The sequence below is a fragment of the Entelurus aequoreus genome, linkage group LG27, assembly GCF_033978785.1.
Source record: "Entelurus aequoreus isolate RoL-2023_Sb linkage group LG27, RoL_Eaeq_v1.1, whole genome shotgun sequence".
Lineage (NCBI taxonomy): Eukaryota > Metazoa > Chordata > Actinopteri > Syngnathiformes > Syngnathidae > Entelurus > Entelurus aequoreus.
This window is the reverse complement of record NC_084757.1, coordinates 10549173-10569351: the sequence shown is the minus strand read 5'-3', so window position 1 is coordinate 10569351 and position 20179 is coordinate 10549173. Positions and strand designations below refer to the sequence as shown.

Genomic DNA, 20179 nt, shown 5'->3' with positions numbered 1-20179 from the left:
TATGTATTTAAAGATTCACACAAGTTGTGACATACTTTGACAGCAATAAGTCAATTTAGACAAATAGTCTTTATTCTCTCCACCATGAGACAAAAAAAAACAGCTTACACTGACAATCCTTACTTTGGACTAAACAGCTGTCAAATATGTTTGAGATAATTATGAGGTGGACAACAAAACCTGCTCGGAAGCTTCAATAACATTTGCAAAACTGGCTAAACCTTCTCACGAACACTGAAGTGTTCTCTACTTGTGACCTTTGCTGGTCTTAAAAGACACTTGGAGGACTTTGTCTCCCAGTCTGTAGCCGTTCAGGTTATGGATGGCCATGGCGGCCTCCTCGTAGTTGGTCATGGTCACGAAGCCGAAGCCTTTGCACTTATTGGTGTTGAAATCACGGATCACCTTCACATTGACAACGGCGCCGAAAGGCCCGAAGAGCTGCCAGAGGATGGCCTCGTCCACCTCCTGGCCCAGGTTGTAGATGAAGATGCACCAGCCTGACGAGGCCCCGGAAACCCCGCCCCCTCCGCTCATGTGGTCGACACTCATTGGCGAGAACCTGAGATAACAAACAGCGAGTAGATGAGCGAAAACATAATCTTTGGACAGGCAGGGATGGGTATTGAATTCGGTACGACTGAAATTCCGTCAGTACTGCGGTACTATTTTGATGCCTTTGTTGCCTGTGACGTTACATCCAGCTGCAGACTATGCTAACAAGCAAGTACGCTCAAACGTTAAGTATGCTACAAAAAGCGCTTGCACGTTGCTAACTGACATTGCTATATAAATGCTACTGATTAGTAAACATGTTGCAAGCAGGGTTTTATGCTGCCTATTCCCATCATCTGTCAATTAGATTGGCCGTTACCAATCACTCAATGCCCTTTATGCTGGGGTCACCAACAAGACCATCCATAGCATGCAGCTAGTACAAAATGCGGCTGCCAGGCTGGTGACAGGTGCAAAAATGAGGGAACATATTTCTCCCATCCTCTCCTCCCTTCACTGGCTCCCAGTGAAGCGTAGAGTGAAATTTAAGATCGTCATGTTCGTCTGCAAAGCGCTCAATGGTCTCGCCCCAGCTTATATTAAAGATCTCCTGGACCAACCCACCAGCTCCAGGCTGGGTCGTTGCCTTAGATCAGACAACCAGATGACCCTGAAGGTCCCACGGTCAAACCTAGTGACAAGGGGAGACCGTGCTTTCTCAGTGATGGCACCTAGGTTGTGGAATAAGCTCCCCCTGAGTATTAAGTCCGCCACCACTCTGGACTCCTTTAGAGCACGGCTTAAAACTCACCTTTTTACCGCGGATGACTTTTAATTTATGTTTTCATTGTGAGTCTTAAATGTTTAGTTTAGATTCCTTTGTGTGTCTCAGTCTCTGTTTTTTTTTTTTTGTTTGTTTCTCCACTCGGGCTGCGCCCCGGGCTGATGTAACAGTTAGTTGGGGGGCGCATAATAAATGAAAATAACATAACATAACATAACACTCATTAATTGTACAATTTATTTATTTATGCTATTGACAGTTTAACAATAACAATATTTTAACTAGTTCCTTATTATTTACCTCTGTAATGTTCTGCATTGTCTTTCAGTGATAATGGTACTTAAGATACAAAAAACTAAGTTGATTTGCCATAATGGAAGTGATTATTATTAGCTTAGAGCAGTGGTTCTCAACCTTTTTTCAGTGATGTACCCCCCGTGAACATTTTTTTAATTCAAGTACCCCCTAATCAGAGCAAAGCATTTTTGGTTGAAAAAAAGAGATAAAGAAGTAAAATACAGCACTATGTCATCAGTTTCTGATTTATTAAATTGTATAACAGTGCAAAATATTGCTCATTTGTAGTGGTCTTTCTTGAACTATTTGGAAAAAAAAGATATAAAAATAACTAAAAACTTGTTGAAAAATAAACAAGTGATTCAATTATAAATAAAGATTTCTACACATAGAAGTAATCATCAACTTAAAGTGCCCTCTTTGGGGATTGTAATAGAGATCCATCTGGATTCATGAACTTAATTCTAAACATTTCTTCACAAAAAAAGAAATCTTTAACATCAATATTTATGGAACATGTCCACAAAAAATCTAGCTGTCAACACTAAATATTGCATTGTTGCATTTCTTTTCACAGTTCTTTTTGACAGACATTTTTTAAAAATCTCACATACCCCTTGGCATACCTTCAAGTACCCCCAGGGGTACGCGTACCCCCGTTTGAGAACCACTGCTACACGCTACTGCCGGAGCTATTAAAATGGATCACATCAACGTTGGCGGTAACTTATAAAAACCGAGAAGGACTGAACTAAAATGGCACCGAAAAGGAAATCATATACTGCAGATTACAAGCTGGACGTAGTGAAATACGCAGCAGAAAACGACGATCGAGCAGCAGAAAGAATGGACGCTAGCGGGGCATACCAGGAGCGACACCGGGGAGGAAGATTTCATGTTATTTAGCGATCGGGAGTGACAGATTGTTTGGTAAACGTATAGCATGTTCTATATGTTATAGTTATTTGAATGACTCTTACCATAATATGTTACGTTAACATACCGGGCACGTTCTCAGTTGGTTATTTATGCCTCATATAACGTACACTTATACAGCCTGTTGTTCACTATTCTTTATATATTTTAAATTGCCTTTCAAATGTCTATTCTTGGTGTTGGATTTTATCAAATAAATTTCCCCCAAAAATGCGACTTATACTCCAGTGCGACGTATATATGTTTTTTTCCTTCTTTATTGTGCATTTTCGGCCGGTGCGACTTATACTCCGAAGCGACGTATAGTCCGAAAAATACGGTACTCCAAATGCAAAAATCATAAAGAGTACACACAATGTTTATTCTATTAGCTAACTTCATTTATCTGAATAGTCATTTGTGATTTATAGCATGAAATAACAAATATCTTGCAGTCATGTTTGTTTCAAAATGGTTCAACTATTCAATGTCAAAATATAAACAGTAGAAATAATAACAAAATGTCAGCTACGGTCTTGTTGTAAAACACCAATGAAAATTAAATGTAGCATTTAGACAGGCTATACTGTAGCAAATGTCATCACATGTCTGCCACAATCATGCGTGTTCTTAAATGTGTATTCCACGTCTTCCATGCCGAGAGTTTTAAAAATTGGGCTTACATGGTAAACATCCATCCAGCCATTTTCTACCGCCACCTCATCGCAGGGCCAACACAGATAGATAACATTCACACTCCAGGGCCAATTTAGTGTTGCCAACTCAAATGAATGTGTTGGCCATTGTTCTATCCAGACGCATACATGTGTCCAAGTTCCTGGATGTCGTCTACATCACTAAAAGAAAAATCTAAGGAATTTAATCCCTCTGCCTTCTTCCACTAGTTTTTTTTTAATATATAAATTGCCCTCTTGAATATTCCCTCTTCTCTTCTCCGACTCTCTCATCATTTGTGATTTCCCTTCCTGGTTCGACGACCCGCCCTATCTTGCCTCTGATTGGCCTGTCTGTAATGTTTTGCCCTAATCTTAACCAATCTTGACTCATCATAGTAAACAAACCAACCAATCATGGATTTTCTTATACGTAAACCAACCAATCATCATTGATGTTTCCCGTATATTTTGTCCCCTGCCCGTGGAGTTTCTTCGATTTTTAAGCTAATCATTTTTAATGAAAACCGTAGTTTTTACCACTGGATTATCAAAAACCGTACACCTTACAGAAAACCCGTAGTTGTTGGCGGGTATGGCAAAGAGACGGATCAAGATTTTAACACACATTGTAGTTCGGAAAAAACAAAGAAAAACGGAAAATAATTGTTTATATTTTTACAGAGTTAAAAAAAACAGATTTCCGACTAGACGGAAAAATCACATGCCTGCTGTATGGAGACATAATTAGCTGCTTGTCAGTTGGGGGTGAAGAAAAAAGAAGTCAGCAATAGATCGGCATTTGAGATAGGCAGTAAAATTCAGTAATCGGCAATAGCGAACACATACTGTACTTTTACACGAAAATCGTCCTTACTAATAAGCAGTAGCTATTTTACATGGTGACTCCAACACCTCCAAATTCAGTTATGAAAACTACAACTAAGATGCACGTTACAATCAAACAGCTGGTGTGTAATAAGTACGCTATTAATAGTACAAACACGTTGTAGGGCTCGACATAAGACTATACCAGCACATTCAGGTTCATGGCAAAGACTACTCCCTGACAGCCACACACCATTGCACCATAGCCTACACTAGTACCATCTAACGTCTTGGAATTGCAACTCGGGCTGGGCGATATATGGAATATACTCGATATATCGCGGGTTTGTCTCTGTGCGATATAGAAAATGACTATATCGTGATACTCGAGTATGCGTTCTCACGCAGTTGCTTTTAGCTGCGGGCATTACACTGCAGGCGTTTTTCACTCTTTCTTGTCTCTCCTAACTGAGACATAAAAACGAGCGCACCTTCTTACATATGTTACATACTGTCGCGTGTGCAACATGATGTTGCACATGACACGCCCTCGCGGAGCAGAGAGGTAGCTGTGGTGCTAACGGTGCGAGTGGTAATACGAGAGAAAGAAGGTGCGAATCTGGTAACAAATGAAGGAAGAATTCATTCCCGAGAAAAACAGCACGGGGTCCATCGTCTGGTGGTGGTTTGGCTTCAAACACAGACAACCGTAATATGTCAAGTATGCGGCAAAGCGTTGTTACAAAAAGTAGCAGCACTGCTAATGTGTAGCGTCATTTGAAAAGTCACCCGCTAGAGAATAAGGAGTTCTTGAAACATTGCATGTCAACATCTTGGCCGGTGCCACACCCACAAAATGCCCAAGCAACCATTTCCACATCAACACCGTATGAAAAAAAATAGACAACAGAAAGAGATAACGTCCGCAGGAACCTACCACAATGCGAAGGACATACACTATTTGATTTCCTATTATGCAGCTCATTTTTATTTGACAGTTATTGAAATATCTTGTGTGACATCATGCACAAAAGTGCACTATTAGTTTTAAACTATTGTAGTGGCGTTCTGTACAAAAAGTGCACTTTATTTAGTGTTGTTTTGATATGTCATCTTAGTGACATCATGCACAAAAGTGCACTAATAGCTTGTTTTAAAATGTCTCTGACAATCTTGCTCTTTCTGTTTTGAAATGACATGAATGTTTGTGCCACTGCTTAATAACTGTTTAATAAATACACTTTTGGTCAATTGACTTAGTTGTGATTTCCCTCTCTGCATGAAAGTTAAAGTTAAGTTAAAGTTAAAGTACCAATGATTGTCACACACACACACTAGGTGTGGTGAAATGTGTCCTCTGCATTTGACCCATCCCCTTGTTCACCCTCTGGGAGATGAGGGGAGCAGTGGGCAGCAGTGGTGCCGCGCCCGGGAATAATTTTTGGTGATTTAACCCCCAATTCCAACCCTTGATGCTGAGTGCCAAGCAGGGAGGCAATGGGTCCCATTTTTTATAGTCTTTGGTATGACTCGGCCGGGAGTTAAAATGAGCATATATTAATGCAGTATGAAGAAGAATGTTTTAATGTAGACACATAGAATCATCATACTGCTGTGATTATATGCATCAAGTGTTCATTCAAGGCTAAGGCAAAATATCGAGATATATATCGTGTATCGTGACATGGCCTAAAAATATTGAGATATTAATAAAAGGCCATATCGCCCAGCCCTATTTGCAACTGCATGCAAAGTCTACTATGTATATATATATACTTGCAAATGAAACACTAACAAGATGTAACAACTGGACAGCACAGTTATCAAATATTGTATTTAAAGAAAAAATAAAGTACAGACAAACACCAAAGTACCAAAAATCGATACAGATTTTAATTCTCAGGTACTCAACCCTACCTTCAAACAAGGCAAAAGCTACTTATTTATCAAATGTTGACTCACCTGAACCTCTGTGCCTGGTGGTGCACCGGTCCTCCAAAACGCCGCGATTGGCCGTGGTACATTTGCGACATCAGCTGCGAGTTCCTGGCCTGGTTGGGATTGGCGGCAAACTTGACCGTGATCGGCTCAAGGCTGCCGGCAGGCGTGTACCCGTTCAGGTGCTTGACGGCGTCCTCGGCCTCCGCCTTTTTGTCGAATCTGATGAAGGCTACGCCCCGCGACAAACCTACAAAGCCGATCGATCACACGTTTGAGAGGAAGCAACCTCGCAGTCACATATTTATTAGGACGGACTGACTGACAGAGCGAGTGATCACCTGACGCCTGGTCCACCAGCACCCGAGAATTGATGATGTGTCCGTAGGGAGTAAACATGTCTTCCAGTTCCTGTTGGCCCAGATTGCGTGGCAGACCGCTAATGTACAGATTAGCATCTTTAATGGTGTCCGAGCTCGGACGTGCAAACGACACCTGCAAGTAGACCGCAACTGAGTTTAACATCTTGACCACCGACAACCAAAATCCACCAGAGTTCAATAAAATAAAGTTCACAGCTTCAAAAACAAAAAAATACATTTCTCCCATTTAAGTTGGATGATATATTCAAAAGAAAAAAAGAAAAAAAGATTTATCACACTACATCAAAACAAAAGCATCAAACAGTCACTTAAAACAAACAAAAAAACAGTTTATGAAATAAAAGTAGCAGTTAAAAAAATAAATGTCAGACGGTAAGAGCAAGTTGTTTGGGGTAAAAAAAATAAAATGTTGGAAACTACCTTGTAGATACAGAAACAGCGCCGCTTACTGAGCGGGAGAACATAGCATGTGAAAATCAAAGAGCACCTGTGGGACTTTACCTTGATAGTTTTAGACTGTAGCCTCAGGCCGTTGAGGGAACTGATTGCCCTCTCGGCATCACTAGCGTTAACAAAGTTAACAAAGCCGTAACCTAAACTGTTGCCTAGAGAAACACAAAGCAAAACAACAAAACAAAACCAGAAAAAAATTACAGAGGTCAGAAGACAAACTCAACAAAAGTGTACATTGTTGAAAAGTGGGCGCCGACACGTCTTCTGGCTGAGACGAGGTGACCTTTGACCTGGTGAGACACTTCCACTGTGACACTATAAAGAAAGCTTTATGACAAGAGCGTTCACTCTGGAGGAAACATTCAAACAAAAAAGTCATTATTTGACAAAACAAAAAAACAAAACAAAACCATCTGCGTTCGAGTGGCTTTAAAGGACCAGTTCACCATCTTGGTTGCCTTGTTGGATGAAGGGGTCCCTGAACCATCATACAGTCGTACCCCAACCATCATTGCTTCTGCGACGGAGCGCTTCACTCAAAACACTCATCCCAAATCAACATCGCCAATTGAAATGTACTGAAATTCATTTAACTCAAAAACGGCATGTAACATGCCTTTAAAAACAAACTTTAGATAATAAATATTGTATGAACAACCATACATTAGAATGCACTACAAACCACTATAGACGTTTTATGATGTAATCATATACAGCATATACTTTGGAGAGCGACTTCCACGGTATCTCTTTTAAGCAGCTTCGCCATATTTTCATGGATAAATGTCCGCCGTTTGGAGTCGGCCATGTTTTTGATGATTTTTTAATTTAATTTAATGAAGATCGTTCATTTCTTCCATGCAGTGTCCTTCAAATTCACTTTCTCCGTTCCAATGGTTGGAAAACAGATCTCTGGCTATTAGCTAATGTTAGCAGGTTAAGGTGGATCTTATGGGGTTCCCTGTGGCATTCGTTATGCCAACTGTGAGAAGGCTTGTAACTAATTACTTAAAGCATAACAATTGGCCGCGAAACAGCTCGTATCTCAAAGTACTCGGAAGTTGAGGTACAATTATATAGGGATTGAAAGTGTGAAGTAGTAAACACAGTGCATTGTGGGTCTTGTGGGCCTCATAATAGCTTATTTATACGGCTGAATGCAAGACTTTGCGCTAAAGTTTTGTTATGTTCTTTAACAAGTTGCGCGAGCATGCGGCATCCTTAACTGCCACAATTGTGGTCATGTTCGCCTCAGGAAAAAAGGATTCGGTGAGATTTTCTCATTTTCCAGCGTGAGCAAAGCCGAAGGAAGTCGGACTGGACTCTCACTATTATGTTAGATCCACTATGGACTGGACTCTCACACTATTATGTTAGATCCACTATGGACTGGACTCCACTGTTATGTTAGATCCACTATGGACTCTCACACTATTATGTTAGATCCACTATGGACTGGACTCTCACACTGTTATGTTAGATCCACTATGGACTGGACTCTCACACTATTATGTTAGATCCACTATGGACTGGACTCTCACAATATTATGTTAGATCCACTATGGACTGGACTCTCACACTATTATGTTAGATCCACTATGGACTGGACTCTCACACTATTATGTTAGATCCACTATGGACTGGACTTTCACACTATTATGTTAGATCCACTATGGACTGGACTTTCACACTATTATGTTAGATCCACTATGGACTGGACTCTGACAATATTATGTTAGATCCACTATGGACTGGACTCTCACTATTATGTTAGATCCACTATGGACTGGACTCTCACACTATTATGTTAGATCCACTATGGACTGGACTGTCACAATATTATGCTAGATCCACTCGACGTCCATTGCACCGGTCGCTCAGGAGGGGGGGGGGGGGGTCCCCACATCTGCGGCCCCCTCCAAGGTTTCTCATTGTTATCCCATTGGGTTGAGTTTTTTCTTGCCCTGATGTGGGATCTGAGCCGAGGATGTCACTGTGGCTTGTGCAGCCCTTTGAGACACTTGTGATTTAGGGCTATATACTGTAAGTAAACATTGATTAATTGATTGGTTATGAAGCTTATAAAGAGACTGCAACCAGCCTGCATAGCAGCCATGAGATGATCAAACATAACTTTTAAGGCCATCACCTGGTACATGTTGGTGTGTTCACGGCATTTTCAGACTGGTAAATTTTAAATCAAAGCATGATTTATTCCGTGTCCCTTTTTTAGTAGGCTTTGGGGTTGTACAGTATACCGGTACTAATGAATTAAAAACGATACTATACTACCTCTGAAAAATACCCGTACTATTTTTTTAAAGGACATTACGCTGGAGCAGAAGTGCATGTTCGGCAACGCACATATACGGAGTACTTACAAGCAGACACACGGAGTACTTACAAGCAGACACAGTGTGGAGATATAAGAGGCAGAATGGACGCATTTTGCCTTAAAAACAAACGATAAATAAGAAGCTATAGAGGTGCTTTAAAACATTAGCTAGCTGCTAACGTCCATCCACAGTCAGTGTTTTAGCTCATTCTAAATCACTAATCCTTACCGCAATGGCGACAAGCAAACTACGTTTCTTACAAGTGTCATCCTTGAAGGATGAGGAATAGCTAAACATGCTTCACTACACGCCGTAGGGGGATAGAATAACTAAAGGCTAACAGCATACTGGCGCTCCTGAATGTAAACAAATGGGTGGATCTATACATTCATCGACTGTAACAATAACAAGTACAGGGGCCGTATTTAGTCCATACTACAATGATTACATCAATATTTTTTATTATCACAAAATCTTTTGTGACTTATTTTTATTATTATTGTTTATTGTCTGTAAATATGTCCCTGGACACATGAGAACTTTAATTATGACCACTGTATGATAATGTAACTACTTGGTATTGGATTGATACACAAATGTGTACTATCACATAAAGCTAATGTAAAGTATCAAACAGAAGAATAAGTGATTGTAATATTTTAACTGAAGTGTAGATATGAACAGTAAATGAACAAGTAGATTAATAATCAATTTTCTACCGCTTGTCCCTCATAGTTTGACAAAATAATGGAATGAGAAATGACATTTTGAAAAGTATCGAAATACATTTCGGTACAGGTACCAAAATGTTGCCATCGGGACAACCCTAGTAGGGTGTTAGCGTTAGCCAAGTTAATGGCGGGTTACAAAACACTGTACAGTATTTTGGAATAAAACACGTATGTTTACTTTTAGTCTTGGGTATGAACAAAAATGACTGAGTATTATTTTTGAATAAGTAGAGCCGTGTTCAAAGTATTTTAAAGTACTAATGGACTCGTTTTTTTCAGGGAAACCTGCATAAAAATAAATAAGGCTGGGCACCCTCACTCCATCTTTGATTCAAAAGAGATGAAAGATTAACCGCAATTTGAACAGACTTGGCATTCTGAAATTATGAAAAACTGACTCCGATGATGAAACAGACTAGTTTGGTTTCGACAATGGCGGCAGCTTACTCAAATCTCTTGTTCATTGGTAGCACTTATATGGATCAATTCCACCAAACTTGTTTTTTTGAGGTAGCGAGCCTTTGAAAAAGGTACAGTTTATCTCGGCAAGGTCGCCTGATTTTTTAAAATTTTGTACGATCCATTTTAATCCAGTGTGTTGCTCTCTCTCTCTCACATTACTGTGGGTACCGTTCAACCATGTAAACAAAAACTTTTGCCAGCAAATATGGCTGCCGCGGCCCCACAGTGCCAATGCAATAAAACGCAGAAAAGAAAAACGAGATAAGTGTGAACTGGTCCTCTAATCTTGTCAGAAACTCTCGTTAACAGGAGGATATCACATATATATCATGAAAGTGCAAAACAAGTTACAACAGTGCGCAAAAAGAACCACAAGATGGATCTGCAAAATAATTGAGAAATAAAAATGGCCGCCAATACATGGCACAGCATAGTGATGCACTTCCTGTGCACAGGAAAAACAAAACAGTCCAGCAGGGGGGGAACTCTTAAAAGAACAACAAAATATGTTGGTCAATTAAACAAAACAAACATACATTTGAAATAAATAAATAAATAAATAAAATTCACGGGAGGAGCGACTGATCACATGTAGGCCTGGACCAATAACACATTTTTCTGTGACGATATTTTGACCTATAAATTATTGCCGATAAACCATATTATTGCCTTTTTTTTTTTAGGCCAAATTAACCACTGATCTAATGACAACACACAATAATAATTGAAGTAAACCCTTTCAAATGCATTCAACTTGTGTTTCTTGTATATTTTAACATTGTAATTGAAATGTAAACGTTTAAATACCAAGTTAAATAAAACAAAAACAATAAAAATAAAATATACTCTGTCTGTAAGCAAAATGTTGCACTTGAATAAAAACAACCCAAAATCAATAAAATAGGTTCTGTCTCTGTTAAGGAGGGGGTGGGAGACCCTCAAATATACACAACCAAAACAATAAAAAAAATGGCTAAATAAAGTTATTGTGAACAAAATAACTATCATTATTACCGTGGTATTGTTAAATGTGCTGAAAAAGTACTTGTACACACATTAAAATCTTTTAACCAAGTTGTATTTTCTTAATAACTAAACTAAATAGCCACACAATATACTTTCTTGGCAGGGGAAACATTAAATTTTGTTCTGGGTTCATAAGAGCCACATCATTTGTATTTGTGTACTTAAAAATGTTTATCTTTTATTTTAAATTGTAAAAAGGTGATCAGTTGTTTCACCTACGGTTTATGTGACATCACGCAAGTTCACTTCCTGTTGAATGGAGTCTGTTAAGTTTATCGATCACTTTGTGCAAACACAGCACATCCACTGTTTAATGTGAATACTGTAGCTCAGTTGTTTAGATAGTAATGTGTTTGAACAAGTTTAGATCGGGGAATGACATTTCTTAATGGGGAAAAACCTTAATGTCTTTTGTTTACATTTAAAATAGCTAGCAAGCTAACGCCAGTCAGTCCGCATCAAAGTGCAGTTATGAATGACGGTTTTTCGACCATTTTAATTAACTACAGTAATAAAGTTAAAGATAGTCACACTAGGTGTGGTGAAATTAACCTCTGCATTTGACCCATCCCCTTGTTCGCCCCCTGGGAGGTGAGGGAAGCAGTGCCTGGGAATCATTTGGTGATTTAACCCCCAATTCCAACCCTTGATGCTGAGTGCCAAGCAGGGAGGTAATGGGTCCCATTTTTATAGTCTTTGGTATGACTCTGCCGGGGTTTGAACTCACGACCTACCGATCTCAGGGCGGACACTTTAACCACAAATCCACTGAGCAGGTAACTAACTGTTGTGAGTTTTACAGCGGTTATTATTACTATTATTATTACTAACGCAGACACCGATGCAAACGAGTAACCGCTCTTGCAGTCTCGCTCGCCGAGCACTTATTAAAAAACACAAACTTCAATATTGTTGGTTAGGCCTGCACTATGTGATGCTAGCAGGCCAGCAGCATCGCTTCGCCACAGACAATAACGAAGGGACGAGATGATTCACCCCCTTCTTTTCATTCCGCTACAGCACAAAAGCGTGAATGCTCTTGAAGCATACACGTGGCGATTTATCGACGCTGGAAAACTTAACGACTCAATTTGAATTTATTGTCAGTTAATTGACCTATCGAGTATCGGCCCAGGCCTAGTCACATGTCCAGACGTCTCTTGTCCTGACTAGTAAACAATTCATTGGAATTAGGTCATTATCTAACAAGACACATGCTAGTTTCAATTGGCGCACTAGCATACTTACACTCCGCATTAAGTGCGTTCACTAGGGGTGTAACGGTACGTGTATTTTTATTGAACCGTTTCGGTACGGGGGTTTCAGTTTGGAGGTGTACCGAACGAGTTTCCACATGGACATATTAAGTAGCGTACCGCACGTTATGTAAACAATGCACACCGAGGCACAACACACGGCATGCTAGCAGCGACCGGGCTAGGATAGACTGACCATACGTCCTCTTTTCACCGGACATGTCCTCTTTTGCGGGGCTGTCAGGGCGAAGTTTCTTAAATGCCTCAAATGTCCGGCATTTTGAGTTAGGGTTGCGTGTATTTTCAATGTACGTTCAGGGTTAAGAAGGGGTTGAAAACAAAACAAATTGTGCGCCCAGCAGCATTGGCGAGGGAGGGGCAGAGACAGAGACATGATAAACGCGCATGCGTCGCCAGGCTCTGCTTTTTACCCATAGATTTATCAGATTTAATTTTTTTAAATATCTATAGCAGGGGTGTCAAAAGTGTGCCCCGGAGGCCATTTGCAGCCCACAGCTAATGTTTTAAAGGCCCACGGCACATTCTAAAAATACTATTAAAATAAACAAAAACATAACAAAAGTGAAATAAAAAAGCTTAAAGGTTAAATGTAATTTAGAAAAAGTTGCAATGTTGACTAATAAAACAAAGCTGTTTTTTTTTCTTTCAAACTGTCATTGCTCAAAACATAATATTGAATCAAAATCAATGTTATTATGAATTATTGACCTATCCAAGGTTCCCATTACTTCACATCAAATATTCCACTAAGAAAAATATTTTTGGTGGAAGATTTTGCAAATTTGGTTAAATAAATAACCAAAAAATGTATATTTTGTTGTTTTCTTACTGTACCGAAAATGAACCGAACCGTGACTTCTAAGCAGAAGTACGTAACCGAACCGAAATTTGTGTGTACCGTTACACTCCTAGCGTTCACAGTATAAAGCACACAAAATGCAGTGCGCCGTCATTACCCAGATGTTGCACTCAACGCGCCCCCAAAGGGTTACAATACCCAACACACCTTAATTATCACCATCTTGAGTGGTTGCGATTCACCATAAAAAGCGGCTATATATTGCAATCGTCATTTCCGGTAAGTGCGAAGAACTATTGAATTTAGGCCAGGATGATACTGTCAGAATGAACATCCCCAGGAATGAAGTACGCAGTGTACGTTATATGCGCATTTAAGTGCAAGCACAGAAGTGCGCCAATAGAGACGCGGCCTCCATTGAATGTTTTTGTCGTCGTCGACTCACAAAACTGTTTTAGCACTCTTGTGAACAGTTCTGTATATACTCCTTACTGGCAAAGAGACGAGAAAATGTGCTAATGGCGACTGGCTGGGCTACGTGTTGACACTGAAGGCGTTCGCAGCTTTCTTTTGCCGGATTTACCTGCAACTTTGTCCCTGATCAGCTTAGCCGACTCCAACTCGCCAACGTTACTGAACAGGGTGCGAAGGTCGTCCTGGTTCATGCTCTGCGGCAGGTAGTTGACGATCAGGTTGGTTCTGGAGTTGTCGTCCTCCATCATCTGGTCATTGTAGCCGTTGTCGTACATCTCCTGCGGGAGGAGCACACACACACTTGAGTGACCCCGCTCACTAGCGCCTCCTACGGTATGGCGGCGGCAGACAATCACCTTTGCACTGGCTCCTTGGGAGTCTCTGGTGTCGTTCTGAGACGATTGCACCTCGCAGACCTGAAACCAGACGCCGCATAAAGTTAGCCGTGGGCTTTGACAACAAAACATTTGTTAATGGACTCCCAAATGATTCGCTCACCTTCAAGTACCTAATGTGTCCTCGTCTCAGCGCCATGGCAACCACTGATGCGACTGATGCCTTTCTCTGCAACAAATTATTACATTCATGACTGATCGGCAGCATTAGCTTGAGTCACTTCTGTGGACTTTACTTGAATTTTGGATTGTCGCGATATGTTTTTTCCCCGCCAAAAAGAGATGCAATCATGCTGCAGATGCCAAAAAAAAAACAGCATGAGAGACATCAGGACTCCTCTTCCTCCTATCCAGGATATCGCAAAAAGCCGCTGCCTGACCAGGGCTCAGAAAATCTGCAGAGACTCCTCCCACCCCCACCAAGGAATGTTTTCGCTGCTGGACTCTAGAAAGAGGTTCCGCAGCCTCTGTAGCAGAACCTCCATGTTCTGTAACAGCTTCTTCCCTCAGGCCATAAGACTGAATAATTAATAACTAAAATAACTTGACTTGTTTTTAACATTTTAATGACTTAGACCCTTTTTGGTCCCCGGGAGCCCTAAAGGTGAAAAAAAGAAAATCCATATATTTTGTTATGATTTGAAAATGAAAACTATCAAAGTGGCCCCCTGAGGCTTTAATTTTTCCGTGTGCGGCCCTCAGTGGAAAAAGTTTGGACACCCCTGGTGTAAACTGTACTTTTTCATATAATGTATTCCCTTCCTTTGCAATCTACCGTATTTTTCGGAGTACAAATCGCACCGGCCGAAAATGCATAATAAAGAAGGAAGAAAACATAAGTCGCACTGGAGTATAAGTCGCATTTTTTGGGGAAATGTATTTGATAAAACCCAACACCAAGAATAGACATTTGAAAGGCAATTTAAAATAAATAAAGAATAGTGAACAAAAGGCTGAATAAGTGTACGTTATATGACGCATAAATAACCAACTGAGAACGTGCCTGGTATGTTAACGTAACATATGGTAAGAGTCATTCAAATAACTATAACATATAGAACATGCTATATCTGTCACTCCTAATCGCTAAATCCCATGAAATCTTATACGTCTAGTCTCTTACGTGAATGAGCTAAATAATATTTGATATTTTACGGTAATGTGTTAATAATTTCACACATAAGTCGCTCCTGAGTATAAGTCGCACCCCCGGCCAAACTATGAAAAAAACTGCGACTTATAGTGCGAAAAATACGGTACTAATAAAAGTTTAAGTCAATCAATCAAGTTGTAGCTATTTCCCCATATTTCTACACAATAACTCTGATAGCAGTTCCCCCTTAAATACAAACACCCAAACTTCTGTCATCTTGCAGCATTTCTTTCATGCAGTTATGTTTGGGGTTTATGCGTTATGGAAAATTCCGCTCATTATTATTATTTTTTTAATATATTGCGACTGCAGCATTTTTGAAATGTGTAGCATTTCTTTTGTTTGTGTATTTTGTATAATTACCGTGTAACGTACGTTCGTCACGTTGTGCTTTCGGACGTTGCTGCGCATTTTTCCCCCCCTGCCGGCCACCGTACAAAAATGCATTACCACGTTTTCAAGCATTCCTTTTAAGCAATAAATATTGTTAATGTTACAGGTCAGAGTCATTCAAACTATTATATATGAATTCCTCTAACTAAGGAAAATGCGTGAGTATAAACATTTAGTGTGTAGAATAATGGTGAACGTGAAGCAGCTAACGTTAGCCGGGGCGCAGACAAAGAAAATGATGGCGGGAGCTATTTCCCGCTAACACAGCTAGCATTACATTCTTACCTGGAACTTTCGAAGATGACGGACCGTGGAGGTTTCGCACGAAGCTGCCGATGTCGTATTCCTTCAAATAAAAGTATAAAACGGGCGGCTAAGGTTAAATGTAGCACATAGGAGGGGTCATGCGGAGACAATGCTGCAATTCTGTCTGCGTCGTCGTCCTCGTCGTTTTCTTCTTCGTCTGCTTCTTCTTCATCTTACGAACAGGGCCTCGGTAGACATCGTAATTAAACTCTATCGCCACCCAGCGAACTACTAGGCACTGTAACTGGATAGTTTTTTTTTGTTTTTTTACTGGATTTAATCAACAATATAGTACCACTATTTTAACAATGTATATCTTACATCTTCAAACTAAGTATATACCAATATGTTTTTATAATCTTTAAACATATACACTGCAAAAACTGAAATCTAAGTAAGATGAAATATCTCAAATAAGGGTGATATTTGCTTATTTTCTGTCTGATAAGATAATTCTTCTCACTAAGCAGATTTTATGTTAGAGTGTTTTACTTGTTTTAAGGGTTTTGGTCCTAAATGATCTCAGTAAGATATTACAGCTTGTAGCTGAGATTGTATGGCCTATATTGAGTAAAACATGCTTGAAACTAGAATATCAACTGATGCAAAGCTGTGTCATCAACACTCACATGTATAAAACTAATTTTTTAAAGTAATAATTTCTTACTTCAAGCATGAAAAAAAATAATGATGCAGAGCACATATCATTATGTCAAGATAATGGCACTAGCATTTACTTATTTAAGAATATTTTTCAACATATTGAGCAAAAAGGTCTATTTTTTTTTTCTATCAAGAAAAGCGCACTTGTTATTAGTGAGAATATACTTATTTTAAGGTATTTTGGGGTTCATTGAGGTTAGCTAATTTTACTTGTTTTGGAAAGTCTTGACAAGCCAAATTTTCTTGTTCTAGATAATTTTGCTTAGTTCAAATAAAATACCCCTCATTTTTATATGTTTTTTCTTGTTTTTGAACACTGACTTTTTGCAGTGTAGGGACTGAAAGTACTGACAGCCTAAAGAACCAGGCCAGACACTACAAAGTTCTACAGGAGCTTAATTTAAGAATATTTTTCAACACATTGAGAAAAAAGATTTCAAAAAATTTCTGTTAAAAAAAGTGCACTTTTTATTAGTGATAATATACTTATTTTAAGGTATTTTTGGGTTCATTGAGGTTAGCTAATTTTACTTGTTTTGGAAAGTCTTGACAAGCCAAATTTTCTTGTTCTTTTGGCAGATAATTTTGCTTAGTTCAAGTAAACTACCCCTAATTTTTTTATTTTTTTTCTTGTTTTTGAACACTGACTTTTTGCAGTGTAGATATTGAAAGAAGCCTAATTTAGAGGTTAATATGTGTCTTTATTACAAAAGCCTTTTTTTAGACTCTGAATTTATTTTACTGTTTTTTTTGTGTGTGTTTTAATTTTGTAAACTAATTTTATTGTACATCAAATTATGCTGGCAATTTCATTGTATATACTTCGTGTGTTTAAAAAGTCCAGTTTGTTAAAATTCAGTGTTTTAAAAATGAATATAGAGGTTAATGTGTGTCTTTATTTTATGAAAGCGCAATTTTTAGACAGTGAATTTATTTAACTGTTTTTTTTTTGCGTTTGAATTTTGTAAACTTTTTTTTTTTTACATCAAATTATGCTGGCAATTTCATTTAATAAAATTCGTGGGTTTAACAAGTCCAATTTGTTGAAATTCAGTGTTTTAAAATTCTGTGTAAAAATAACTGTGTAAAAATTCAGTATATAAAAATTCAGTTTGTTAAAATTCAGTGTTTTAAAATGCAGCGTGTAAAGATGCAGTGTAAAAAAAAAATCAGTGTATTTAGTTGCTTTAAAACTCAATACTCATTTCTGGTATATCAGGACTGAAGCAATCGGTCTAAGATCCAGCCAATGAGGTAAGTTTTGAAGCAACAAATATTTCTGCGCTGAATTTTTCATGCCTGAACATTTTTACACTAACTTTTTTAATTCTGTACACTGAATTTTATACACCAATTTTTTGCACACATAACTTTAAAACACTTTATCTTAACAAACTTTTTTTTTTTTTTAAATACACACATTGTGCTCACATTTTTTTATTCAATGAAACTGTCAGCATATTCTGGTGTTAAAAAAATTCACTTCACAAAATTGAAATGCAAAAAATTCAGCTTCATACATTTAGTATTAAAAATGAGCTTTCATAATAAAAACACAAATTAACCTCCACACACGAACATAAGAAAATAACAAAATAAATAAGCAACACGCGCAAGGGATAATACTTGACAAATAAAACAAAAAGCAAAAAAAGAAAAAAAAGCATCATATTACACATTACTTATTAATTTTTCTCAAATGATAATTGTTTTTATTATGTCTTTTAGAAAGTGGGAAGTTTTTGTGACATTTTTGTTTTCCTTTGTCTTTATTAGTGAGTTAAATATATATTTTATTTCAGAATAAAACAAAATATTTTTTGGTTTGTCTGACATTACTCTGGATTTGTGATAGATAGATAGATAGATAGATAGATAGATAGATAGATAGATAGATAGATAGATAGATAGATAGATAGATAGATAGATAGATAGATAGATAGATATACTATTACAAAAAAACATAGACAAGTGGAATAAAAGAACATGCAGGTGTAATGTAACGAGAAAATGTTGCAATGTTGACACTAATAACACAAAGCTGCCATTCTGGGTTTTATTTTAAACTGTAATTGCTCAAAAAATATTGATAAATCAAAATCATTGTTGTTATGAATTATTGACTTATTAAAGGCTCCAATGACTTCACATCAAATATTCCACTTTGAAATTTTTTGGGGGGGGAAATGTTGCACATTTTTTGCTTTCGCCATAAAAGTATACAGTTTTCTTTAACAAAAAGGGACAAAAAAATAAATTAAAAAAATAACTTCATATCGACGGATAAATCTGAGGTCGACAGAGTGTTAAAATAAAAAAATATATATTGTGGGAGTTCTTTTTAACACTTTTATGAGTTCCTTTTGGATTCCCAATCATTTTAGTGGGACTGTTTTTAAACTGAAGAACGAAATAAATAATAGTGAATCAATAGTTATAATAGTTATACATTATTGACCTATTGAAGGCTCCAATTACTTCATGTCGAATATTGCACTTGCAATATGTTGTAGGGGAAATGTTGCATATTTTGTGTTTTTGTCATAAAAACATGTTTTTCTTTAACAAAAAGGGAATAAGACATTTCAAAGAATTACAACTTTATATCGACAGACAGATCTGAAGTGGATCTACACCAGGGATGTCAAACTGGTTTTCATTGAGGGCCACATGTCAGTTATGGCTGCCGTCAGAGGGCCGCTTGTAACAGTGAATAATGTATGAATATGCCTCTGGATTTCATTATTCATTATATCAATTGTTAAAAGTAGACTGTCGATTTTACAGTAAAAACTTTATATTTACAAAGTATTACTGTAAAATAGTGTTTTTTTTATTTCTTACCACATTTTAAAGTAAATATAAAAACAGTACCACTGTTTTTTTTTGGGTTTTTTTTTTTACAGAAAAATCTGTCAGCTTGATTGCCAGAATGTTACTATTAAATTGACTTTGGTTTTTACAACATTATATTGTTAATGAAAAAACAGTAGAAGTTATTTTTTTATTCTGGCAACTTAGCTTATCTTACTGAGATCATTTAGGACCAAAACCCTTGAAACAAGTAAAACACTCTAACATAAAATCTGCTTAGTGAGAAGAAATATCTTATCAGACAGAAAATAAGCAAATATCACCCTTATTGAGATATTTCATCTTACTTAGATTTCAGTTTTTGCAGTGTAAGCCCTGTGCCACCGTGCAAAAAAATTGTTTTTTTTTTATAGTTTTATTCACTAAGATTTGAGGGGGGCCCTACATTTAAAAAAAAAAGCTATATATTGTATTGGTTTTGAAAATGAAAAATATCAAAATGGCCCCCGCATGCTTTGATTTGTTTTGTGGACACCCCTGCTATAGATAGGTCCACTACTACATTTAACCGCTAGATGACGGT

At 37.9% G+C, this 20179-nt stretch overlaps 1 protein-coding gene across 2 annotated transcripts; it reads right to left on the bottom strand.

Annotated features, from left to right (window-relative positions):
* Nucleotides 1-50: 50 nt before the first annotated feature.
* Nucleotides 51-16308, bottom strand: LOC133644534 (ELAV-like protein 1-B). 2 transcript variants are annotated; one of them, XM_062039071.1, is made up of 8 exons: nucleotides 16099-16308; nucleotides 14371-14436; nucleotides 14229-14288; nucleotides 13982-14150; nucleotides 6816-6919; nucleotides 6258-6426; nucleotides 5956-6181; nucleotides 51-562 (listed from the first exon to the last, which is right to left on the bottom strand). In XM_062039071.1, exons 2-8 carry the CDS (start codon nucleotides 14404-14406, stop codon nucleotides 247-249), a joined length of 1080 nt encoding a protein of 359 aa, XP_061895055.1. In that variant the 5' UTR covers nucleotides 14407-14436; nucleotides 16099-16308; the 3' UTR covers nucleotides 51-246. The 2 variants fall into 2 exon arrangements, with proteins under 2 accessions (XP_061895055.1, XP_061895056.1); XM_062039072.1 differs by having other exon boundaries at nucleotides 6273-6426; nucleotides 16099-16306.
* Nucleotides 16309-20179: the final 3871 nt, after the last annotated feature.

Excerpts from the sequence above, each read along its gene's own strand:
- LOC133644534 (XM_062039071.1), bottom strand. The coding sequence starts at position 14,406 with ATGGCGCTGAGACGAGGACACATTAGGTACTTGAAG. Across the intron at positions 14,151-14,228 it reads CCCAAGGAGCCAGTGCAAAG|GAGATGTACGACAACGGCTA; the intron begins GTGATTGTCTGC and ends CTCCTCCCGCAG. Across the intron at positions 563-5,955 it reads CACCAGGCACAGAGGTTCAG|GTTCTCGCCAATGAGTGTCG; the intron begins GTGAGTCAACAT and ends TTGTTATCTCAG.